The following is a 26,265-nucleotide window of genomic DNA, read 5'->3' as shown; positions in this document are numbered from 1 at the left end:
ATGGCGGCCGGGCAGGGGGGCGGCGGCGGCGGCAACAACGGCAGCGGCAGCGGCAGCGGGACGGCGGCCGGGAGCGGAGCGGCGGGGCTCGGCATCCCCGCGCACCTGACTCTCTCCTTCTCGTCCGGGCCGCACTGGGGCGCGGCAGCTCTGCCGCAGTCGCACACGGTGCGCAGCCTGGAGCGGGCCCTGGAGGAGGCGGGCAGCTCGGGCATCCTGTGCCTGAGCGGGAGGAAGCTGCGCGACTTCCCCGGCAGCGGCTGCGACCTGAGCGACACCACGCAAGCAGGTGAGGGAGCCCCGGCAGCGGCGGGCCGGGGCTGCGGGCGCCCAGCGGGGCCGGCGCGGGCCCGGCGCGGAGGGCGGGGGGCGCGGAGCCGCCGTGGCGGCCGCTGGGGCCGGGCGGTGGCGGGTGCGGGGCCCGGGTGCGGGGATGCAGCGGGGGGATCCCCGCGGTGGCGGGGCAGGGCTGGGGACGCAGCCGAGGGGGTGACACGGGAGCGGCCGCTGTGGGTGAGGAGCGGGCATCCCGCTGGCTAAGGGCAGTGGGGGACAGCGGAGAGGCTCCGTGTTTGGGGGGCTCTCCGTGCAGGCACCGGCCGGGTTGTGGATGATGTGGGGCTGCAGTGTCCGGGCCCCACTGGGCGCACTGGGGCCGGGTTTGCTGCGTGAGTGTGGGGCGAGCGTCCGTGCAGGTGTGGGCTGTGAGCGGGGCACGCTGAGCCCGCGGTGTGCGAGCGGAGCGGGGCACCCGGCGGTGCCTGGGGAGGCGGGGGGAGAACGGCTCTGTGTGAGCGTGTGCGAGAGCCCAGGGGCGTGTGTGAGTGTGGAAGGGCACAGCGCTCTGTGCGTGTGTTGTGTGTGCGGGGGCAAAGGGGCTCCCGGCACAGCCCGGCCTGCGTGTCCGAGCTCACGGTGCTCGGTGTTCGGGGGTGGAAGTCGCTGTCCCCTGGGTGCTGGGAGCGGAGCCGGCGCTGTCGCTGTGCCCGGGCTCCGGGGCTGTGCGGGGCAGGGGGAAGGTGCTGCGGTCTGTGTGCCTGCAGGGAAGAGGGGCGGTCTGAGGGAATCGGGCATTTGTTCCCTGTTCGGTCCATACGTGCCTTAAGGTGGGGAATTGCAGTTGGTGTGTCCGGAGCAGGGTGTGCAGGGTGAGGGGAGCGCTTGAGTTCGCGCTCGGGTGAATGGGAGCTCCGTGTTGTGGTTGGGCTGTACCTTCAAGGGTGTCTGATTCCTTGCAGTAAAAGCTGTATAAAACCTGGGGTATCGCCCTCCCTGCTCAGCAGAAAGGTGGTTCCAAGTGCTGGTGCGAGGGATGTGTGAGCATCCAGCAGTGAGTGTGGACAGCTTGGTGCGTTCACTGTGTTGGATATCGTGAGTGTGGGCCTGGATTTACCCAGGCTTTTAGGTGAAGTAAATATGGAGGCATTTTTCTGTACGGTTCCTGGAAAACAAAGCTACCTTTTCCACGGAGGTTCTCTCATATTGTGGCTCATCTCCATTTGCTTGTGGGGTTTTTTGCTGCTGAGGTAGTTGCTGAAAATAGATAATTTTAAACAATGTGCTAGACGAAAATATTACTAAGAGGCCCGGGATCTTTTGTTCACACATAGTAGTGGCTTTTGAAAATGTTGTTTGAGTGAATTGATGCTGTGGGAGGGTTTGTTCTGGGGCTTTTCTTTGCCCGTGGGTTATGAATAGCTGGCATATTGTTTGGAATAGGAAACTGTCCATGGTGGCACCTGCAAATAAAGAGGTTCTATGAAATAATGGGAGCTGGAGTTTTCCTTGTAGTAGCATAAAAATGTATTTAGCAATATTGTTGGTCACTGCTTTGTGTAGATATTGAATAACCAAAGCATTAGGCATGTAGGCAATCTGTTATTAAAAACACTTTCTGTATCCTGAAGCTGGAGCATCAAGGGTCTGTACTTTTTGTTTGCTTCTAATTATTGCTGTGTGCATTTTGGTTGGGGTTTTTTGTCCATTTCTTTTGAATCTCAATGTTTGAGTCAGAGCTGTCTACAGTGATCTTGTCCCTGTATTCTAGGATGTAGTAGAGCTCAGTCATTCTCATCAGGATTAAATTGTTATTGTGAATGGTGGTGTGAAAATGTTTTAAGGGCTGTCTCTGGTAGAAATAGCTTTATTGCTTGCTGCTCTAAAATCCTGTACTGAAATAGTTAAACTGCATCTATGTATGTACCATCTTAGGAGAGTCCTGATTTAGTGTAGTTCTGGTTTATGAATGAATCCTGGGAGAATACGAATTTTAGATGTCTTGCAAAAGATGCTTGTAAAAAAGACATGTAGTCTGTAGTTTGACTTGATCTGTAGAAATTTTTGTCAAGTGGGTAAACGGTGTTCTGCTGGTGAATCATGGACATCCTTGAGAGTGTCAGTGTGGCCTGGAGCTCCATGGGGAATTAGCAGCTGCCTCAGAGGCAGCAGTCAGGCAGTAACTGGTATTTCTGTAGCAGTTCTCCCTGCTTCGCATGCAAATATCCCCACGAACAAGGTTCTGGACTGAGGAGATGGGCCTTGGGTCACAAATCTTTCCAGGGTTTCACTTTCTGTTTTATGTCAGTGACTCTGAAATTCAATTCTGTGGTACTTGAAACAAATATTTTTAAAAAACAGTCTCTGGCCAGTGTGGATGTAAACAATTTCTTTTCCATATCACCAGCCCTTAGGCTGTAGGATCTGCAGTGTTACTGTAAACCCAGAATATTCTATCTTTATATCAGTAAAGTCAGCAAGAGCTATGTTGAAGCACAACTTCTGTTGATTTATCAAAAATAGCTTGGGATTTTATTTTGCATCTAACTTACATAATGGCTTGCCAATACTTAATTTGCAAATACTGAGGCATAGTTTTTGTATTTTAAATTATGTGTCTAAAACATAGTGACCATATCTGGCTGTTTAGCTCTTTTTGCTTGTTTGTTTTTTCTAACTGTGAATTGTCCTTGCCACACTTTGGCCAGGAAATCCTTATTTTATTATTTATCTGAATTTTTCTTCTGGCTGCCCAAACAGATCTTGTGTTGCTTTTAATGAACTTCTGAAAAGAAAAGAAAACCATAGTTCTTGAGATATCAGGAGATATCTTGAATATTCCAGTAATTTTATGTGTATCTTTGCTTCTGTCTGCATGAACAGCATTAGGCCCCCTGGCAGTTAAGTAATTGAGTCTATCACATCAGTGTAATCACAGTCTGCTTAGCTGAAGAGTTCTGTTTGCTGTTTTGATTTTTTAAGGATTGTTCAGTCTGACAGTATGGCACAGGAACCTAAATCAACCTGTGCCTTTAGTGATTTCCCCCCTTTTTAGTGAGCACCTTTAAGAAATGAATTTAGTAAATAGGAAAAGTGTGTGATTGACAGCTCCAGAAAATGCAGTGGTGCCATCAGGCTTATTTGTTTATGGCTTTGTCACAACAGCTTCAATTCCCACCTCTTAATTCTGAGGGAACTCCCAGGCAATTATAAGTAGGTGAATGTAAATAGACAAATGTTGACATTTCTCCTTTCTCACTTGTGCTTTGTCCTCATCGCACGGAGGAGTAGCACCAGTGGATTCCATGTAGTCTGACTGGGGAATGAGCCCTCCTGTCCTGGCCAGTGCCAGGCCTGTCATGGCATTGTTACAGAGACCATTGTCACCGTTACTTGCATGTCTTTGACTTTTTTTACATCCTATTTCTGGCCCTTCTAAGGTATATTGTCATTCATGTGATTACAGATGAAACCCCCAAGGCTTAATATTGAGTGTGAAATGCATAAGAATGTTAATTTATAATGCAGTTCTGCCTCTACAGTATGCACTTCTAACCAATTATATTTTCCTTTCTGAATAAAATTATTTCTGTTGGTGGAGCCAATGTTGATTAAATTGAGGACAGTGGTAACTGAACAGCAACAAAAAATTCAATATTCAGCTAAAAAAAAAAAAGCATTCATATAGGATGTATATCCTAAATCTCGATTGCATTCTGGAAGTCAAAAACATTGCAAAATGTGGTTCTTCAGCAGCTTTTCCTTCAGATTTGAACAAAAACAGGAACTCTCATTCCATGCCTTTTGGGGGAGAGGACTCAGTGTTTATGCTCTGAAATGCATCGGATGCAAAATCTGGAAGTGACGCAGTTTATAAACAATTCTGGAAGTTTTCCACAGTGTTCTCCCAGCCTGTCCTGTGTTTGGGCATGGCAGGAATGAGCTCTGTGTGCTTGAGGCTTTCTTGCTGAGGGCCACTCTTAAGGATCCTGGTTAAAGACACTTGGTGTGATGGGCAAGTTCACATCAGTGACTTGAAGTTAAAGGAGCTGATTATTACTATTTGCCTCCTTTTAGGCTTATATCTTATATCTTATAAGATATAACCTAAAAGCCACTTATATCTTAATGTTAAAAAAACCCAATAAATTTAGTGTTACAGCCTTATCTGAAATACTGACCTACAAAAAACATGCAATGTGTAATTTTTTGAGTTTTTACCATCTCCATCCGTCAAAATTAAATTTGCCATTGCGTTGACTATTTTTGTGTTTTGTAATGTCCAATATCTAAGGTCTGTAATATTTCTGTGTTGCATCAACTAAGGAACTTCTTTGGATACATGTTTCTACTTGTTACTGATTATTTGCAGAAGTGGTAAATAATTTAGATTGTGAATTGTATTGCAAAACCTTTTGTGATAACGAATAATGGAGTAGCCTTTGCTTTTTAAGATATTCTTTCTGGTGGAGTGTGTTTTCCCATTTAAGTTGTGCTACTTGGTTGGAGCTGGTTCAAAAGTACAGACTCATATTCCCAGCAAGGCTGGCATTTACTGCTGAAATCTGTCCTTAGCAAAAAGGTAACTAATTCAGGGCTGAAGGCTGGAGTTCCACAGAAAATGTGAAGTTATTTGATACTTTTTGTGTGTGTGATAAAATAGTGGAATGGCTGTGGGAAGAGAGTTCTGAGTTCTGTGCTTTTCTGTGGCTGCCCAACAGTCCGATGTTCATCGTTCTTCCAGCCTGGGATTGTTTGCCCCTTGCTCACAGGTCTAGAGGAGGTTGCACACTTCAGATGAAAATAAAAAATAAAGTCTTTACTCTGGTATAGAACCAAAATAGTTTAGTGCTTGGGAGACGTGATTATCACAAATGTGTTTCCAAGTGTCAGTGAATGCCTTCTGAAAAAGGGTGTGTGTAGTTCAAAGGCTGAAGGAGCCCTGAGCTCAGTGGCAGCTAGCAGCAGGTGTAACTGCACAGGAGCAAATCCCCGACCATCTGGGTGTTAAACCAAGCACTCCTGCCTTTGTCACCTCAGCACCGTTGCCAGAAGTGGAAGCAGGATGTAGTGACCAGAACTTCTTCTGTTGTAGACTGACCTAGAACTGAAAGGTTTCTGAGAGTGTTTACTCCAGGTTGTTGCATGCACTAATGAGAGGTGCTGTAGAATGATTTCTGAGCTAATAGAAGAGGCTGTGGCCATTCTCCAATGCTGCCATGAGGTCTGGCATGAGCAGGACAGAGCCAGTGGGAGGCATCAGCCAGTCAGAGCAGATGCTGAAGTTGCTGCAGCAGGGTCTCAGGTCTCAGGAGAACATGCTGGAATGGTTACTAGACCCTGTTCTCTCAGTGCTCAGGGACTGCTGGTTTACCCAGCTTCTTCAGGTTTCCTTCTGCTCTCATCTCAGTGCAGCTGCCTTGTTCTCCAATGTTCTTTGTCTTCCAGCAGTTTAGCTTACTTCAAAAATGTTTCTGCTCAGTTTATCCAGCCACAAGGCATTTTATCTGCACAAAAGATAAGTCATGTAGCAAACACTGATTACTGCAGGTTGGCTGTAGCTTGTCTCATGTCTATTTAGATTGTAAGCTTGTCAGGACAAAGGGTTGGATGTGTGTTACTGAACATAGAGAGGCTGGTGTAAGTCTTGGGAATTTTGTGTATATTTGAGATATTCCTTAATATACCCAGGCTTTGCTTCATTGCCAGATGAGGATTACTTTCCCTTATATTACTTGTCTGTGAGACAGAAATTTGGAATTAAAAAAAAATCGAAGCCAGAAAAGAAATTGTCAGCATTAAACTGACAAATGATGGTGAGTTTAAGTGGGAGGAAGATGCCCTGTGCTGTAGTATGGCAGCTTAAGAAGTCTTGCTGACTTGTCAAGAAAATACCCTTTCCGGTAGTAAAGCATTTTAGCAGCTATACTCTAGACTAAATACTCAAGTGCCAAAACAAAAAAGCTTCCAGTGGGATTTTCTGCTTACCAGTTCAAACTCCGAAAGATGTTTGGAGCCAAGACACCTTCAGTAATGGAGAGGAAGATAATCCTTGATATGAAGTAATGGATTATGTCCTTTTGACATGGTGTGTGAATTTACACCTTCACATGCCAGACTGAGAAGTGATCCTGGTTATGTGTTCTTTATTTTCCATTTAAATCATGCTGTGCCAAAATAGCTGAACACACTCCAGAGTTGGAGCACTGTGTTATCTTGTTTTGGAAATGTCCAGACCTTTCTAATGTTGCAGTGTGGTGAAGAATTCATCTGTTCATCTGTTGAGTTCATCCTTATGTTGCAAAATGTGGAATATATATAATTTTCTTGAGAAAGGATGGTCCTTGATCTTTGTGTACTTTGAAGCCTGCTCAGCAAGGAGGGAAATTTAATCTGTGAAGCAAATAGTGACTAACAGGTAAGAACTAAGTGATGTCCAGGTTTTAAAAAACCAATTAGTGGTTTATGAATTGCTTTGTTAAGATTTAGGGCTTGACAGGCTTCAGTGATCTCAGATGTGGGGGCAACTAACAAGGCTTGGGAAGAAGAATGTGACACTGATAGTGGGCACAGGGAGTGCAGAGCTTGCAGGCCATGAGGACAGTTGGCAGAACCCCCAAGAAAAGGATGAAGCCTATAAAGCCAACTCAGCATCTCTGCTGAATTAGTTCTGAGTGGATCAAAGGTAATTCTGGCAGGGGGAGATCACAGCAGTGACTGATGGACCACGAAGCCAAGAAACCCACTGAGCCAGAGGAAGAGAGGCTGGACATATGGAGTAATTAGCATGAGAAACAAGGGAGGTCCTTAGCCCTTGGAAGATAGATAGAATACTGATTGTAAAGAGAACTATGTAACTTGTACCAGTGGACACTAATTCCTTTCTTTGCTAAAATGTATAAAGTGTAAGAAGTTCTGATAGTTTGAATGCTTGACTTGTGAAATACCCCTGAGCACCCAGGCTTGCACAACTCTGAAATTAATAATCAGTGCCTCTCTCAAGGGTGCTTGTTGCACCTCAAGTAACAAATCTGATTTGTGTGGGCAGTGCTGTGCAGCAGATCAGCACCAGCATGACCCCCCCTTGTTCCAGCCTTTAGATCAGAGCTTCTGGTTTAGTTTTCTACTGGTAGAGATTTCAGGAAAAACCTCACATACCTGAACCAACATGTGAGCAGAGGCAGCTTACATGAAAAACAAGAATTGCTTGTACCAAACTGCCAATTTAGACATGTTCAATGTGGGTGCACCCAGTGTAGACTGGGCTTAGTGAGGGTGGGCTGGAATAGTGGGTTCCTTAAGGCTGCTTTGATTGCAGAGCCAGTGTGCTGGATGGATCTCAGATCTTCCTCCCTGGGAGCAGAAGTGTGAGACACAGCCATTGATTGGTCTGGCCAGTTACAGAAACAATTCTGTCTGTGGAACAACTGCTCAGTCTGACAGGCTGTTTTATTCTTTATTGATGTCTCAAAAGTAGTAAAAGTGTATTTTTAAAAAGCATTTTGTTTTTTGTTCAGAAGTGCTGATTGGCATGAAAAGCCAAGAACTCAGGTACTGTCAAAAGGAATTTCTGGTTGCCTGTACAACCCTTCCTCTGTACTTGATGAGAAAACTCAATTATGTGGTTGTGTACGGTTTCTTTGTCATTTTAATTGCACAGATCAAGTCTGTAACTAAACTTAGAGGTGGGGATAACCATAAAGCAGGTATTTCCTAGCTCTTCAGTTGTTGGATTTAGAATCCAAATACCATTATGATATCTATTTTATCTTTTCACAAAACCAGAAGCTATTCCATGCTGTCAAACACCTGGTTGAAAAAAAGTAAAAGCTGCTTGTAGCCACCTCTAGTCCTGGGAGTGTTTTTTCTTTCTTTTAAACAGAAGACAGACTGCTTCTACTTGACTTGAGTATACACACCAGATAAAAATCAAGTTAAATATTGCTACATAAGCTCTTAAGAGTAGACTTCAAACGTACATAGCTTTCCTTGACAATTTGTGGTCACTTTAGTTTCCTGAGCTAAGGGTTTTGGCAGGTATCCTCAGCTTCCTTACTGTGCATGAGCTGATGGGTGCTCAGATTGTTCTGTGTTGTCCTTCACCATTGCTCTTGATGTTGGAGAGCAAATGTTGATTTCTATGTGAAATTCACAGTTATGTACATTGTAGGTGCTGTAATTCTTGAACTTTCTTTGCCAGTAAGTTCAGAATTTTTGCTCTCCTTTGCAACTGAAATGTTTGCTGTTTATGCCAGTATGGAAAATCATTCTACATCTGGATGTATTTTAATTGTTCAGTACTTCATTTTGCAATATAAGTAAGTCTGAAGAATTCTGTTTTATATTACTTAATTATCCGGGTTTGTTTTTTCTTCGAAGGGAAATTTTTGAAACATTTCTGTCACTCGTCATGCATTAAGACTGGAACTGTGAAATTCCAAGTAGATGTGTAGAGTTTGAGGGAAGTGCTAGAGGGACATCGGATTTGAGGTGAGCTTGGGAAGCTGAAAGGTTCCTTTCTCCTGAGGCTCCTTCTCCAGTTTGCTGAGAAATTACCAAGGCAGGAAGAGATCTGTGCTGTGCCTAACCGCAGAAATGGCACTTAGCATGAGCAAACCCATTTCATTGTTCATGTAACAAAGCTTTCTTCAGTCAGTGGTTTGTGGACATGGACAGCTGGTGCCTCCTGCAGAGACCACATGCAGGTGTTTCTGTAGTGTTTGAGGCTACGTTTTCCTTCTCCAGAACATCTTGCATCTGACAGACAAATGAGCTTTACCCATGTTCTGTGTGGCAATCTCAGATTCATGGTTAGATTGACTAAAAGAGTATCTTTGGGATCAGCTCTGAACACTTGTTTTTAAGCATCTGTTGTCTTCTGTAGGATTCATTTTACAGTTACACCTGTTCTTAGATTTTGGTTGGCTTCAGCTAAAGCATTGCTAGAAAAGCTGCCTAGGAAAATCTGTCTGTGATAAATTAGATGAGCAGTTCTGGGTTTTGTGGGGTGAGGAGTGTGGGGGTTTATGATCTTGTTTCTTAATCCAGTTTTGGAGCAAAAGCCTAACACCAATATCCTGGATCAGCAAGGTATTTTTATGAAAAATATTATGAAATATCAAGATGAGGTTCAGTGTAGATTTCCTAGCTGAACCTGTTGTTTCAAATTCAACATGTAGTGTATGTAATATGTGAATATAAAAGGAACTTTTCTGGTTTAAATAAAAGGCCAGTCTGTCATATCAGCATGTTCCTGATGGGAAGCAGTACTGCATCCTTAGGGAAAAGTGCAAAACCAAGGCAAATGTGATGGTAATACTACTTAAATACCTGGCTGCACACTGCTGTAACTTGACAGCTTGAGCTTTTTGTTTTCCCTCTTGCTCATGGCTCAAATTGATAGAAGGTAACTTCTCACCTCTTATAGCTTCCCTTCCAGACTGATTTCCTAGAATTCTTTCCTTTTGATCTTTCTATATATTGTTTTTTAATCACCATCTTATAGTAACTAAAGGCTTTACTTTTTCTGTCAAAAGAAAACTAAAGGGCAACCAACTTCTTCATATTTTTCTAGTTCCTCTTTCAAATGTAACCTTAGCAATGGTGCACTTCTCACTTTCATTGTTCCTGCAGGGATAATGTATTGAAATACCCTGTGATTCATGAGCAGGCATGGGTAGTGTCTTCTGGTCAGTCCTCACATAACACTCCCATTGGGAGTTTTCCAGTCTAAACTGGTTAAGCAAAGGATTCCTATAATCTCACTTCTAGAGGAGTTGCCAACCTAAATCATCTGTGGTTCTGCATTTAGCAGCTTCCCTTACTCCTCCAGTCTATTAACCCTTACAAAGCCATTCTCAATGCTAGCAGCCTGCTTTCAGGTGAGATGGAAGCTGTCTTGTTTATAGAGGAGCACTCTATTCCTAAATTGCTTCCTTTTTTCAGACTGGATTTTCTTGGTCATCTGTTGTATTATTAGTCTTCAAAAAGTACCTAAATTGCATACGTTTCACATCCACATTTTATTGACCATAATAGGCAATACTGTCTCATAAACTTCTTGCTTGTTATGAAAACGTTTTTGGAGTAGAAATCATCCTTTAGTTTGGATAAAAATAGCTTTACTTGATTTTAAAAAGCTGCAAGTGCATTCAATATGAGAATATTGTGGAAAACTGTAGATAGTCAAATCTTTCTCTTCATAAAAATCTGGACCAACCCCTGGGGCTATTCTAATGCTGTTTTGTAATGATGGAATGCAAAATTGCTTGGAATAAAAGTCATGCTATCTCCCAGCTCTTTATTTATCTTTTTTATTTTATTGTTGAGAGATAGTGGGTGTCATTTCCTATTCTAATAGGATTTCTGGGTTTCATAATAAGAAAGTGCAATCCTTGCCCCACAGTCTCTTCAAAGGCATTGTTTCCAGAGAAGCACTTTCTACAGTAATACACAAATACAGTGCCCTTGGTATGTATTTTGATGTGCAGCTGTGTAAGTTCTGTGCACACTGAGGGGCTCCAGTGCTGCTGTGATTTCTGTCAGCCAGGCTGGAAACCACAGCTGGTTTGTGTCTCCTGTGGGGTGTGACACCCCTGCTCCACTCATCCAGAGCAGAGACTTGGTGCATCCTCTGCTTCTTGTCTGCCCTTGCTTCTAGATTTTATTTCTGCAGAAGAAAGAGCAAAGCTGTTTTGACCTGGGACTTTCCAAGATGTGTGGTTGAGGTGTGGCTGGAAGCAAATACAGCAGCAAAATTTTTGTGGTGCCCTTGAGCCTTCTTGTTCAGGCCTACAGCGCTGCTCCTGGGACAGTGGCAGTAGGGTGGGATTCTGTCTCTTGTTTTGTGGACTGATCTTTGTACCAGCCTTCAGTCACCTTTCCAGCTGCTGATAAAGCCAGATCAGGAAGAGGCTTAAAGCTGGTTTTTGGGGTTTTTTTTTTCACAATGGGGTTATATTAAAGACTTCAGCATGTGCTGGAGGTTGTAGAACTGGGCCAGCAATAAATCTGTGGGCATCCCTTGTGCATTCAGGTGTTGCACTCTGCTGAATATTAGAACAGGAGAGCATTTGTTTAAGCATGGTTTTGCAGAAAACTTTTGTGTGAAAGCTGTCATTTTTCTGTAACATTTTGAAAACTGATGTAGTGGAAAAGAGAAAATGAACTTCACTGGTTGTGAAAACTTTCTCAAGCATGCTAATTTTTTTAATAAGCTTTTTAGGTTTTGTTGAGATGTTCAGTTGTAGTTAACTTCATTCCATTTTTCTCACAGTTCAGTAGGATTGCCACTCCTTCAACCTAGGAACATATTTTTCTGCCTCTTGCAGATAGAGTTGGCAGAATTCTGCATCAGCAGTGGATACTATAATTTTTAGGAAGACTTTGTGATGCTTAAGACTGTTTTTTAGAAATAATGGAATGACAGCCAGTTAGCACACAAAATTTCACATATTCTAGACTTAAGGGGTAAAGTTAAAGCTACTGCCAAAAATCACTCCCCAGGAGGATGGTGTTTCATGGTACCTGTCCATTTTCTTTGCTGGTCACCTGCAGCACACTGTGGGGGCCATTCCCTCTGCACACCCTGGTGTCCTGCATTCTGTCCACAGCCTCTGTTTGCCAGGCTGCTGAGGAAGAAGCTAGGCAATACTGATTCCAGTGCTGGCCCTGAGAAATGCTGCTCATAGCTGGTTTGCCAGTTAAACTTCAGGTTGTTGGGCTCTCTTTGACCCTGACAATGACTTGGAGCCAATTTTCCAACCCTTTTCTAGCCTTTTTGCAGAACTGTTCGTTCCAGTGATAATGTGATGGGAGCTAAGCAGAAACAGTTATTCCATGTGAGTGTTCAAAACTGAGAACTAAAGCCTGAAATAGCAAGGGATGTGTATTACTTCTCTGTTAAAAGAGTTTGTTCAGCATTTCTGAGAAACCACATCCTTTTGAAATGTCTTGGGTTGGCAGCCAGAGTTCCTTTCAGAAGACCAGGCAGTTGTTCTCAAGTCAATATCTCTTTCTTCCAAGGTAGTTTGGTGGAGTTTTGATTGCACAGGTTTTGTAGCTTAGCTGATAATTTCCAGGATTCTTGGGTCACATTTCATTTGTATTTTCTGGTTCTTTCCAAGGTTTCAAATAGTCAGAGGTGCTGTGCATTTTGGTAATGCTCTGTTTTGTCATAACTCCTGCATGCAGATTTGCATAATGCTGTCATGCATTGTCAGAATAACTATAGCTCAAGAATTGTGTTTCCATGATCAAAGATCTCTCCTCTTTCTGCTTTTAGGCCAGGTTAAATTGCATCTTGACTTTTATATATTAATACCTGTGGCACTGGTTTATGCAACTTTATCCTCTTTTCAGTGAAGTTACAAATGTGTAGCTGGAGAATGTCAGTTACTGTGTAAGGATGCTTGGGGAACTTGGTGTTAGCATTGCAGATACATTGTACAGTGACATTGGATTCTAATGTAGCTGTCAAACAGGAGAAATAACTTTGAATTTTTGCCTTGATTTACTGTTGTGCCTAGAGTTGGAGGGGAAGAAACCCAAGAATTGCACAGAACAAAGACTTGATAGAAGAGGGACAATCATAATTGATATTCAGTGGCATTGTAACTGTAAATGTGTAGTAGGAAATGTATTTTTGAATTCCTGTCACTCTTCTACTTTCTGTTGTAATTGCATATTGAGCAATAATCTTTCAGTATTTTAAGGCTCTTTTGTGTATTAATTATATGCGGTAGCATCTGGTAAAACTGAATTATTTTACACTTCTTGCAACACCTTAATTTTTAGGAGCATGACAAGAATAACAGTGGGTACTTTTATCTCCTCTTAGTGCAGGGAAAGTCTTGACTAAAAAAGGAATTTTTTTTTCTGTTTGCTTCTAGATCTTTCAAAGAACAGATTTACTGAAATTCCTCCTGATGTCTGGCTGTTTGCACCACTGGAAACTTTAAATTTGTATCACAACTGCATCAAATCCATTCCAGAATCTATTAAAAACCTGCAAATGCTTACCTACCTTAACATTAGGTGAGTAATGGTGGTTGGTTTTGGTCTTTATTTAACATATCTCCTCAGAGACTTGGCATTTTGCTTCATCAGGTCATTGTTTTTGCAGAGTTTTCTTTGTTTCTGATGCTATGTAGACAGACAGTGTTCAGGAATCACAGCTGTAGAAATTTGCTGCTATCAAGAGGCTAAATTGCTCTGGCCAGAAAGTCCTGCTCATTTTGCACATTATTTACATCCACTGCTGTACTGCTCTTTTTAAACTTGGAAAACATATGGTTGGATTTTCTCACTAGAACAGAAGATGGATATGAGCTCTGGAAGGTGAGGGAATCTAGAAAACTCTCCTGACCCTGTTTTCCACTATACTCCTTGTTTCTGATATTAGCTGCATCAAATCCAAACCAGTTTTCTCAGTTAAGAGCTATTTAAATCCCCAGAACCTACTGTGTCTCAAAATCTGCAAATATCAGTTCTTACAGTATGAATTCATAAGAAAGTCACAACTTTCAAGAGGATTAATATGATACAAAACCACACTATGTTCTGAAAGAAATAGGCCTAACTTTCTTCAGCAGCAAGCCATTTCTCTTTTGATGGTGTTGGAGGTTCTGAATACACTTCTTTACACAGAAATGCTGTGTATTCTAACTCTTCTTTCAAGAGTCAGCTCTCCTGATGATCCTTTGCCAAACTGTGCTTTGTTCTCATCTCTGTGCTCCTGTCCAAGGGCTGATTTGCAGTGCAGGAACCTGTGGGATGTAGTATTGGAGAACAGGCTAAAATCCTGCCTTCCTAGCTCAGGGGCTTTGTTACAGCAGAAAACCACATTCTAATTGTGGAAGCCCATTCTAATTTGGGCTTCAGATGGTGGAAGAAATGTATTGTGCATTTCATAGTAAAGCAGGCAGCTCCTAAAAACCCAAAAACCTGAAAAAACCAGAGGAAATCTGTGTAAGTGACATGAATGATTGCTTCATTGCCACATCTTTATAGTCAGTTCAAAAAAAGTTTACTTGCATATTTTTGCTTCTCATGCCTTCAACCAAAAAAGCCTGGTATATCTGCCCAAAATGCAACATAAAAAGAGACTTAATGCATATCTACATAAATAACTTCTCTGTATTGTTCACTTATAATTCAGCCTTTCTTGTCCCTTTTTCTTGCTTTCAAGTCGAAATCTTTTGTCAACATTGCCAAAATACCTGTTTGATCTTCCACTGAAAGTTCTGGTTGTCAGTAATAACAAGCTGGTCTCCATTCCAGAAGAAATTGGAAAGTTGAGAGATCTAATGGAGTTGGTAAGTACAACTGTGAATCTTTGTAGTCAGTACACTTAAAAGCACTATATATATATATTTATATATTCAGTGCAATAAATTATTAATATATTTTAAATACAGAATTGCAACATTTCATTTACTGTGTTTTATTGATATTTTTGGTTTATTTTTCAAGGCTGTGAAATCCAGAATGCATGCTTGATGGTGATTAAGGACATAGTAGAGAGTTTCATTCCAGGACCTGTGATATACCTATTTAGAGCATAAGAAGGCTGGAAAGACTCTGTGATTGTTCAATCACTCTGGTCTACATAAATTAATACTAAATTAGTGTCAGAAATAGCTGTAGTCTATGTTCACTTGATGCAGCTTTGTCACCCTCTAGTGCTTGTATCCAAAAAGCTGGTGAGCCTGCTATTGCTATTGCCTGCTCTTTTTAGTTTCATGGGTTGGTTCAAGATTTATTAAGGAAAAAGAATTTTTAGAGGAGGAGCAGAATGCCAGTCAATTGCCAGCAATAGCACAAGTTTTTGACAGATCTGGGAACTGCACCAGGAACTCCTAATTCCTAGGCTACAGTATTCATTTCAAAGCCAGTATTTCATCATTCATTGATTTAACTTCTTGAATTGAATTTCTGGAATCACTCAGCATTTTAAAATCCAGCAAGATCTGTTTGGTACGTCTTCTCCATCAAAAATCCAAGATAGCTTGTTGGATTTCTTTTCTTTTAATAGTATGCTTGCTAATACTTTTGATCACAGTATTCCTCTGTGTAATTTCATTTAAGATGTTCAGTTGATTTATTAATTATATCTTTCTTAGGATATTAGCTGTAATGAACTTCAAGTTCTTCCCCAGCAAATAGGAAAATTGCAGTCACTTAGAGAATTGAACATAAGAAGAAATAATCTCCATATGTTGCCAGATGGTGAGCTACTCATCTTCTTTCCATTGATGTAGGCAAATTAGGCAAAGTGTTAAGAAGATAACTGATTCTTTTTTTTGTTTGCTTTTTTTCCCTGAATGCAGAATTAGGAGACCTTCCCTTGGTAAAGCTGGATTTTTCTTGTAATAAAATTACAGAAATTCCCATTTGTTACAGAAAGTTACGTCACTTACAAGTGATAGTTTTGGATAACAATCCAATGCAGATACCACCAGCACAGGTTAGTATTAAAGCACACAAGTACAGAAATTTTCATTAGGATTTTAGAGGAAGCTGTTCTAAGTTATACCAATCAACTTTTCTCTTTTTTAGCTGTATTTCTTGTGTTTCTCCTTTTGGGGTGTTGTGGCTGTAAATGCAGTGCTGCAGATACTTTTTGGGGTGTATTCTCAGCACACATGCTGTGTAATTAAGACTTCTTTTTGTTCCTGTGTTTCCCACCAGATATGTTTAAAGGGCAAAGTGCATATATTTAAATTCCTCAGTATCCAGGCGTGCCTCAGAATAGATAAAAAACCAGATTCCTTGGATCTTCCATCATTAGGCAAACGAATCCCCTCCCAGCCACTCACAGACAGGTGAGTAATGGGGTTTTTGAGTATAGAGAACATATTTTGAAGATGTTTATTTTCTTATGGAAAGTAAAACTACTGTTTCTTTCATTCTTGTGTGGGTATTTTGTGTGTTATTTTTCTTAATGTAGCATGGAAGACTTTTATCCCAATAAAAACCATGGACCAGACTCTGGCATTGGAAGTGATAATGGGGATAAAAGATTGTCCACTACAGAAGTGAGTATTTTTCACTGTTGAATTTGTAATTTCTGATTTTTCTAGAACTTTTCCTTTGTATTTTATATCATTTGAGAAGTACCTCAGTAAGTTGCATTTAATATTCTTCAGTATGTGTACAGTTGAGTTTAAACCCTTAGACTGCCATATCAGACACAAATTATTTGTATATTTCTTTAACTTTTCTGGTTGAGGTTGATTCTAATTAATATGATATGATGGGAATGTAGGAAATCATATAATAATACCATTTCCATGTCAGTTCTGCACTAAATATGAGTGTCCTTGCAGCCATCTGATGATGATACAATCAGCCTTCACTCCCAGGTGTCAGAATCAACAAGGGAACAGACATTAAGGAATGACAATCATGTAATGGGAAATAAACTGGATCCACAGAAAGGTAATACCACTTGTGCATTTGTTGTTTTGGGTAGCAGAGATACTTTGCTTAGGTAATCTAATGTAAGAAATTGTCACAAAATGACAGGATCATGTGTTGATATTGTATTTTCAGTGGTTCAGAAAACAGTGATAAATAATCACAAGCAGAAAAGGCTTTAGAGAAAGGAAAAAATATTTCTAGCTTAGGAAGGCACAAATTCTATGTTTTATCTTTATCTGACATTTTTCATAAGTACTTATTTCTCTCAGGAATAACATTTGATCAAGAGAACTGTTTTGATGTCTTTCCTATTCTTCATAAATCCTCCCTAGACCAAGAGGCGTTTGACTACATTGATCCCAACGCAGAGGAGGGAGCTCTTCCTGAGCAGGGAGATGCACAGATTGGCACCCTGCTCTCCTATGTCAAGGTACCAGAGTCTGACAAAAGAAAAGCTGTTCAGTAGCCTTGATTTTTTTTCTTTTTTTTCTGCCATAATTCAGTTCTGACGTTTTTTTCAATTTTGTTGAAGGAACGGGGAAAACATCCTGAGAAATCCCAGAAAATAGAACAAAATGAGGACTGGGGAGATGAAAAAAGGTAAATCTTCATCTTTTTTCAGTTGGTTTTACTAGTAGTGGCAAGGGTGATCGTGGGGTTTTTTAAGCTCCTTGCATATGGAGGACAGAATTCTCATACTGAACAGAGTGTTCCTCTTGGACACAGAGTAAGCTTACAGGAAGCACTGCTTAGTTACTGCCATAATGAGCCATTTCTGTGTCTTGCTTTCCTGAAGCCAGGCAAGTCACTGATGTTTAATTTTTCAGACTTCAGAAAGAACAGCTGCTGGCTGAAGATGATGATGAACTCAAAGAAGTGACTGACCTGAGAAAAATTGCAGCTCAGTTGTTGCAGCAAGAACAAAAACACAGGTATAACCATATCAGTTAAAATAACTTCTGTTACAATTAATTTATTCTTTAACCTCTCTTATACCCAAACACTTTTGACACCTTATTTTGAGAACAATTTTGTCCAGCTGCTAAAGAGTGAAGTGACAGAGTCTGTCAAGATACCTGTCCTGTGTTTCTTGTCTGAATTACACAACCTCCCTACAGTTTGTTTGTGACTGGTTATTTTTATTCAGATACAAGCTAATTTAGGTTGCACTTCCTTCAGTCAATATCCTGTGGACTGAAGGGGAAATTTGTTTTAATATTATTCTGTCAAATGACAATATCTATATATAAAAATAAATCATTTCAACTGCCTGCCTTTCTCTACTTCCTTATGGGCATCTCAGCAGAACAATTCTTGAAAAGGAGCCATGGAACAAGTAGCAAATTAAAGGAATATAATAGAACAAGTTAGCAACTATGTAAAATGAAGAAGAGGAAGGAATAGCTGGAGTCACATAGAAATGGCCAGGCTGGTGTAGGAACAGTTTCTGTTCTGTTCCTTTAACAAGCAGGCAAATGCTCTAAGGTACTTCTAGAGTAAACTCCTCTGAGAGGTGAAAGTTGTATTTAATAGTAGTTCATTAACTAAAACAGTTCATAACACTCACTCAGTATCCCACAGTAATAGATGCAAGTTCATACCTACTTAAATACTATGTTCCTTTCTTTCAAATTGCTGTGTAATTATGAGACTCTGCTGCTTTGCTTTTAAGATGGTTGAAATACACGTGAAGCCCTCAGAGAAACTGAGATCCTATGATCTCAGTTATATATATCTCAGAATACTATGAATTGCAGGGTCTTAAAAATTCACCAGCATTTTATATTAGGTAAATATAGTAACAGTAGTGTGCATGTGTGAAAGATAAAATGGGTTTTACTTACAACTCCAAGCCCTGCATTCAAGAATTGTTTGTTGTTCACAGGGAGGGGAAAAATAGGAATGAAATCTTAATGCCAGTGTATTCTCAGTACCTGAAGTATTGCAAATAAGGCCAAGAATGCATCATTTTCTCCTATGAAGGAAGAGAGAATGAGTGTGTTTGATGGTTTTTATGTTGCATGAGGCTCTTGTTTGATTACATGTTTCCTGGTTATCTAATCATTTGAAATGCCAAGCCACTCCTCTTCTGAAGTAACTGCAGCTTGAATTTTATTCATCATATGTTGTTGTGTCTTAATGCAGTGGTCTTGCTAATTGTTCTGCTTTGTCTTGAATGATGCAGATGTGCAATCTTAGTAGTTCTTAAGTTTTATTTCTTAGTTTAGCATTTATATTTTAAAGTTGGCTAATGTATCTTTAGGTACATGAGCTCAAAATCTCCTCTAATAGAAAATTTAGCCTTGATTTTGAATCCATGAAGTTTTTTAACTGGAAATAAGAATATTTTTTAGCATTTAGTGAAGATACTTCTATGCCTATTTGTGGAAAATATGGTCAGTCAGTGAACAGAATCCTCAGGGAAGTTAAGCATCACAAAATAACTCCTTACTAATCACGTTTCTGTTTGTTCAGTGTATGTTTTTGTAATATTATGCAGTCTCCTCTCCTTTTGCTTGCTATGCTAATGACTTCCCTGTGCTCTCCCATCAACCTATCCTGCTTCCTCCTTCCGTCTTTGGCTTTGGTGTGCATGAAATGTGAATTCAGACGAAGGCCACTGAGCTATAGAACTTCATTCAGTGAAAAGCTCTTCCAGAGGACCAGGGCGGCAGGACGTGCATCAAGGTATAAAGAGTTAAAGTGTGGCCAAAAGAAATGCTCTTGGCCATTTCCTGAACAAACACAGACTTAAAGGGATTGGCTGAGTTAGCCTAAGAGGTTTTGTTATCAAAACCAGTTTGCAATACGTTCTTTGTTCTGTAGGATGAAATATTAATTAAGAAAAATATTTAATTAGGCAATTCTCCAAAGAGAACTTTGAGTCCAAACCTAAAAGCTTTTCTTTAAGTATACAACCTCAGATACAGTACCTCATGCAATGTGGTGCTTTCAGTTCTTTGGGGTTTTGTTTAGTTGGTGTTTTTGTATTGTTTGTTTGATACTTTGGTTTCAAAGTCATGATTTTCAGAGATAATTTGTTTTGCATTTGACCCATGGTGGAAGTATTTGCAATATACAAACCTCACCAGTAACATAAAATTGACTATACTCAAACACGTAGGTGTTGGGTGAAGTGATTTCAGACTTGATTGCCTTATAAATTGAAGCTCTGTAACTTAGTCTGGATGCTCCTTGTCTTTTTCAAAGACAGTAGGGTAATTTAGATTAAATAATTTTCATTGGTTCTGAATGAGCCTGTTTGAATTTGCATCACAATAAAGTCTGGGTTCTTACCTGGCAGCAGTGATTTCCTAAAACTGTCTAAATCCAGAAGAGCACAGCTTCAGTCACAAAGCAGAGCCAGATGTGAAGTCAGTGGACTGCTCTGGAATGAGTTGAAAATAAATCATCTTTGTCTCACTGCACAGGATTTCCTGTGTCTTTTTACACTTTAGAGATTCAAGGTAGTACTTGCTTGTCTGCACTTGAAGATAGCTAACCTTAAAATAACACTTCCATTTTCACTTCATTTGTGTCTGTTAATCATTGTTATGTTTGCACAAAATCTGACAGTATAAGTGGCTGAGAAGAGATTCCACTCTTTAAATCCTGAAACTTGATAAAATATTTTCCAATATCTTTGTTGGTCTTGCCATTGCCTTTCTCTCTTATCTGGTCAAGCACTTTGGAGTAGATGCTGTCCTTGCATACTACAGAAGTAGAATATATAAATGTGTGATGCTGAGTAATTTAGATTTAAAAATTGTGTGAGTTTTAGAACCTTTTCAGAGGATTAGTTTGAGTGCTACCTCTGTAACAACAGAATTGGTTGATTTGTAGGATGATAAGTAGGAAATTAATTGCAGTTCTAGCTCAGTTATCCAAAGCAAGTTCTTAGTTCATGAATCAGTCAGGACATCAGTATTTGGCCTGATAATTGACCTGTACAATAAAGATTTGGGTTTAATGAGTGATGGCATGAGTGACAACAGTTGCTGAAATTTTGGACCATCAACACCACACTTGAGTGTAACTTCTGAACTCAAACTACTTCTACTTTCATGTTACATACTCTGCTTTGCATTGTATTTCCTGGAAGACAGTAATGAATGTGCCTGCAGTGATTCCCCCTGACCCCCTTTCAGCTCAACAAATTATTTTACCAATTGTCTGCAATTTGGCAAATTCAGATTAATTTTCTTCACTATTTTCTTTTGTTAAAAGCTTTCAAGTTCATTATTCCACAGGAAATTGAGATTTCTATAGCTGGGCTTGCAACACGTCAGATACTGAACTTGCTGTTACTTCCCATCTATATTACTCAGTTTTTCAACAGGAGCTTTCAAAAAATTACTGGCTTTGTTTTAGAAAGTATAGGAATATACTTTGTTTAAATAATTATAGTTCATGATGAACTCAATCATTAATTTTATACATGTTGCACAGAAGTGGTGAAAAGTAGCTGAAAAGTATATGTATATATATGTTAGAATTAGCTTGAATAGTTGTGTTTAGTATAATAAGTATAAAAAAGAAATAGCCTGTATTATATACAATCATTGCATTTACATTAGAATGTCAGTTTTGGTGCAAGTGTTGCATCAAACTGAGTCTATTTTTTTCTTTACTTGTAATTGTTGTTTGCTGCAAAGTCTCACTGAATTTCTTATTGCTTTCAGTTGGAAGACAAAGTTTTAGTTTCTATGGGGGTTCTCTGTAAAAACAATGACTTTTAAAAAGCATGTTTATATTCTGGATTGATAACCCATGCTCTGAATATTTTTTGGTTACAATTTTTTTCAGGCTGTAGTATAAATTAATCCTGGAATGCCCTCTCAAAACTTCTTTCTGAACACAAAATAGAGGAGGCAGATGCTACAGACTGAGTGCAGCAGACATTTACAGGCTTAAATTTTACAGGCTTTAACTTTTACAGACATTTACAGGTTTACAGGCTTAACTTCTCATAATCCCATTAAAGTGAGGGTCACACAATGAGAGGTTTATACTGCAAATGCGATTACTGAGCTCAAAGTTATCACAGTAATCAGGGAAGTTTGATTGAAAAATCATCAGTCATTTAAAGCAAATAGCTGTGCTGCTCTATGCAATGGTAAAGGAATATAAAAAGGGGCCTACTGTTTGACTTTCTTCCATGGAATAGATGGTTGTGATCTGATTCTTAATACATTCTAGTTCTCAATATAATTCTGTATAAATACACTTCCATCACACTTCTGCACATGAAGTCAGTGTCAAAGTGTAATATTGCTACCTGCAAGAGTTCAGAATTTTTCACTTAAGTTCAAGGTAATGCTTACTTGAAAACATTTAAAGTGTTACTGATAATTTTATTTTTAACACTTAAAGCATCCATAATAGCTCATATCATTTTTCTGTGCACACACAAACGTGTGGTATGTGTTTGCTCCAGATGAAAACACCTTTCTGAATCTCTGGAAGTTCAGGCTTTTTTGGCTGTTTACCATGTAGAAGAATGGAATTTCCATTAAATTCTGCATTAAAATTTTCATTTAGTTCTTAGCCTGTGTTTCTCAATTTTCCACCTCACCTTTTAACCTTCATTTCCTTTGCACTTGTGATGTTTCTTTCTCAGCCACCTTCTCATCTGCCCCTCCTGACTGACTTTCTGTGCTCAGTCTGTCTCTATCCTTGCTGGTCTGCTTTAGGTTGACTATCTGTCTTCTAATTTTAGGGAACAGTGGGGTCTTTTGTGTTTAGAGCAGCATCACTTTACACAGGTGTGAGATCAGTTGTAATAGTATCTATTTAGGGAGAAAAATAAGAGGAGACTTCATTTTGGTTTGAGTTATCACCAAGTTTTGCTTCCTTAAAATACAGAACTTGAAATACTTCAAGAGCTGGAAATTATACTCTTAATTCAAATGGAAGCAGGAATGGGCTTGGATTTCATATGTATACACACACATTTTAGTTTTATGGAAGGTGCCACTTAATGTTCAAAACTTTTTATTTACAGGAAATGTGATGCAGTGAAAGTAACATATTCTAAGAAAATTGTTTCAAATACCTTTTTTTTTTTCCCTAGGCTTCTTAATCATTCAGTTTCAGTAAACACAAGGAACAGGCCAAAGCAGGCAATGGAATCTGAAAAATGGTATTGATATACTTAAATATATCACAGCTTTCAATCTTTTATTGCTTTCATTTTTGTTCATTGTGTTACTACTGCCATCTTCTGTCATAATGCCTTTAAAAGCTCATGATGAAATTGAAGCTACAAGAGTAAGATATTCTTGAGCTTCTTTCTTTCAGATCAAAAAAAAAAAAAAATCTGTTCTTCTGAGCATTTAGGAAAGTAGATCTCATAGAGGAACAAATTTGTAGTCTGATTATGGCAGCAATTCATTTATGTTTCAGAGCTCCAGTTCCAGTGTGAAGGTTGTAGCTCCTCCTGCAGGTGATGGTGCTGTGCAGATGTCTTGTCCTGTGTTACACAGGGTGGCAATGGAGCTGTGCTTGGGCATCTGCATTTTCCAGTTTTCCTCCTTGGCAATCCTTTTGTGCTCTTAAGAGCTGTTGGAATAGCATTGCTGGGAGCTCAGCCCACAGCACCTTTATTGTTTGTGGAGGGTGTGTTACTGAGGAATGCACTGTCTGCAGGAGCTGTGCTTAGGCTTTCTCTTTGAATCTAAATAAAGAAAAAAGGCACAGCACCCACACACAAAACAAGCAAAAAATAACCAAAAAACAAACCAAACAACAACAAACCCAGAAATCATCAGTAATCAGAAATACCCAAAGCCTTGTTTTCAGGGAATTGGGAAATGTCCAGACCCATGTGGGGAGGAAGAAGCTGGTGGTGCTGGGTGGCAGTGGGGTGGGAATGGCTCTGTGCAGTTCAGCTGCACCTCAGGGGAGCATCTTGACCCAGTGCAGCTCCTTCAGTGTGACACATCCTACTTTGCTGTCTCCCCTCTCAGTGGCACCTGTGCTTTGCAGAGCTGCCTGCATCATGTCCTGTGCTTGTGTGACTCCTCCTGCAGCTGTTACCTGGAACCTTCCAGGCCTTGCTTACTTACCACAGCTTCTCTGTGAGCTGCTGTCACCTCTTCAAGTGTACGCCTCTGTTAGGCTTCTTTATTAGAGAGTAATCTAGGAAGAATTAAATTTGCCTTTTCCTTTTTTGCTAATGAAACAGGCAGTTCTGAGACTTAAAACCAAAACAAACTAAAAAATTCAAAAGAAGTTTTATCTGAATAAAGTACTGTAGTGTGGAAGACCCATTGTCAAATTATCTCAAAGGAGAGTGAAATATGATTTCAGATTTTAGTTAAGTGGTCATACTTTGAAGCCACATTGTGACATCTTATACAGATGGCAAAAAAATACTGTAGTGCTGTGGAGAAGCCACTTTTTAAGGGTTCACTTTTTGTTATTTTCAAGTAACTTGTTTTAAAGTACACAAAAAAGTAGCGTGCTTCATAATGCCTTTCATCTTACCTTTTAGTGTTTCAACAAATGAAGTGAATTCCTCAGTGTCCCCATACAGCTGGCAGGTAAATATTCAAATGTAAATGTGGGGGCTTTATATCTGAGTGATTTTGTTGTTGTTGTTTCCTTGATTTTTGTCTCTGTGGCAGAAAACTTTGTGCATTTGTATGGTTGCTTATACAGATAATTCTTGAAGGTGTCTTAATTGTGGTGGAAAATGTAAACCCTTTGGAGATCTTATGCCTCAATTTGACTTGTTTGTAACAGAGGCCTTTTGTTTTAAAAGCATGTGGTACCAGCTTTAAGGTCTTGAAACTAATGAGGCATAAATTTTACTTTCTTGGGTTTAGTATGTCTTTCCATATAAAGGTATTGCCTCACCACAATGTTCAGTTTGGTTTTTAGATGCAGCTTCTAGATGGGTTGAAGTATGAGTATTTCATTTCCCATACCTCAGTGAGAAGCTTGCATGATATCGCAAAATTCCAGTTAAACTGTGGAGAGTACCTTATTCTTTTAATCTGTTAGTTATCTACAATTGCTTTAAATGCCCTCATATTGTTGTAAGAAGAAACAGAAATGTTGTGGTACCCTTTAGAAACAGTCCATCCAGATTGTCTACTTTCAATTCTCATGAAGTAAGCAGTCATGTATATTTATTGCTTAAGAATCAATCTACTTTAGCTGTCTCCTCAGTATGTATTGCATAATACAAGGCTTTGCAAGAGGGATTTCCAGCTTGTTGGGGTGTATAATCTTTTAGATAGAAACAGCCAACAAATACTCCAACTGTCTTGTTGTAGCCATCCTTTCTCTGTGTGATGAGAATTCACAGTGAGAAATTAGATGTGCTAGTGGCTAACCACACTTGAAACTGGTGTATTTCTGGCAGCCTTTGGTGGTTTCCCAACCTACCTACAAAATTAGTCTCAATGTTGAAAAGTGTTACTTTGTGAAGAATTATTTCATAGGTTCTTTTTCTTCTGTGAAATATATTTTAGAATTTGGAAAAAATAAGTGGTTTCTACCAGAATCACCATTAAGACTGTTAAACTTTCAAGTCATAAAGCTAGATTGAGGCAGGCAAGCAATTAGCAATTGCAGTTCATAATAATTTGTGCTAATACACAAGAGGGATGTTTGCATTTTACATAAAAGTATTTCTGACTATTACAGCCACTGGAAAACCAGAAGGATTCAGTGGATGAGCAGCACTGGCCAGAAACACAGCCAGTAATCTGGCAGAATGAAGAAAGAAGGAGAAGTAAACAAATTAGAAAAGAGTATTTCAAGGTAATGGGGGGAGTGAGGGTGGGTGACAGGTTTTTTTTAATAAGGGTAGAAGAAACTATAAAGCTAAGTAAAGGTAGATCCTCAAAGGTTGTGATGCTTTTAAATTTGCATGTAACATGCAACTTTTTATTTCACTCTTTTGATAAATATATATATGTATGTATTTAGGATAATTTGAGAGTGCAGGAAAATCAAGAGGAAAAAAATTGATCAAAGATTTTGTTTATCCTTCAAATAAAAGAAAGTAATTAATTGTTTTCTGGCAAAACCAAAAACTAATCTTGTCATATGTCCTTTACCATCTTTTCTTTACCAAAGAAAAGATACATTGCCTTTTTTTGCAGCATGATTCTAGGAATGATTTATGCCTTTTGGGTCTCATGGCATTAGTTTTCATTTCAGAAGGAATATTTTCAGTGTTCCCTTGCTGCTGTAGTGTGCACCCTCAGTCAGTAGGTGCCAGTGTCTGCTTTCTGCAGAGCAGAGGGGAAGTTCCAGCAGCATTGGGAAACGTTTGTTTTGGGCTAAGTAGAGAAATAGGAGAGCTCTGAGCAGTGCTAGGTTGAATTAGAATTAACTTTGTCACTTATGAAATTAGTTTCTTGGGCCTTCGCCATCAAACATCTTTGTGAAATGCCAGGGAACTTCAAAGAAATTAAATTCTTTATGAGAACAGAGCATGCCATCCATCTCAGATATATTGTTGTGATTACAGAAGCTTTTTTTTTTTCCTGAAGAGATTATGGAGTTGTATCCTCTTTCCAGGGTTTTCATCCTGAAATTAATTTTTTATGT

At 39.8% G+C, this 26,265-nt stretch overlaps 1 protein-coding gene across 2 annotated transcripts in view; it reads left to right on the top strand.

The window, feature by feature from the left end:
- The window catches only part of LRCH2 (leucine rich repeats and calponin homology domain containing 2), a 40,058-nt gene continuing 13,793 nt past the window's right edge, over positions 1 to 26,265 (top strand). Inside the window, exons 1-15 of one of the 2 annotated variants that reach the window (XM_036401993.1) lie at positions 1 to 289; positions 13,167 to 13,311; positions 14,465 to 14,591; positions 15,399 to 15,504; positions 15,606 to 15,742; positions 15,967 to 16,100; positions 16,226 to 16,313; positions 16,605 to 16,716; positions 17,031 to 17,128; positions 17,231 to 17,298; positions 17,526 to 17,630; positions 19,309 to 19,386; positions 22,772 to 22,840; positions 24,194 to 24,242; positions 25,354 to 25,470. In XM_036401993.1, coding sequence (XP_036257886.1) covers positions 1 to 289; positions 13,167 to 13,311; positions 14,465 to 14,591; positions 15,399 to 15,504; positions 15,606 to 15,742; positions 15,967 to 16,100; positions 16,226 to 16,313; positions 16,605 to 16,716; positions 17,031 to 17,128; positions 17,231 to 17,298; positions 17,526 to 17,630; positions 19,309 to 19,386; positions 22,772 to 22,840; positions 24,194 to 24,242; positions 25,354 to 25,470 — 1,722 coding nt within the window. The remainder of the gene's footprint in view (positions 290 to 13,166; positions 13,312 to 14,464; positions 14,592 to 15,398; positions 15,505 to 15,605; positions 15,743 to 15,966; positions 16,101 to 16,225; positions 16,314 to 16,604; positions 16,717 to 17,030; positions 17,129 to 17,230; positions 17,299 to 17,525; positions 17,631 to 19,308; positions 19,387 to 22,771; positions 22,841 to 24,193; positions 24,243 to 25,353; positions 25,471 to 26,265) is intronic. The other variant, XM_036401994.1, reaches the window with a different exon arrangement.

This window comes from Molothrus ater, chromosome 14 (genome assembly GCF_012460135.2).
Source record: "Molothrus ater isolate BHLD 08-10-18 breed brown headed cowbird chromosome 14, BPBGC_Mater_1.1, whole genome shotgun sequence".
Lineage (NCBI taxonomy): Eukaryota > Metazoa > Chordata > Aves > Passeriformes > Icteridae > Molothrus > Molothrus ater.
Note: the sequence above shows the minus strand (reverse complement) of the source record. Positions and strands in the feature narration are given on the sequence as shown.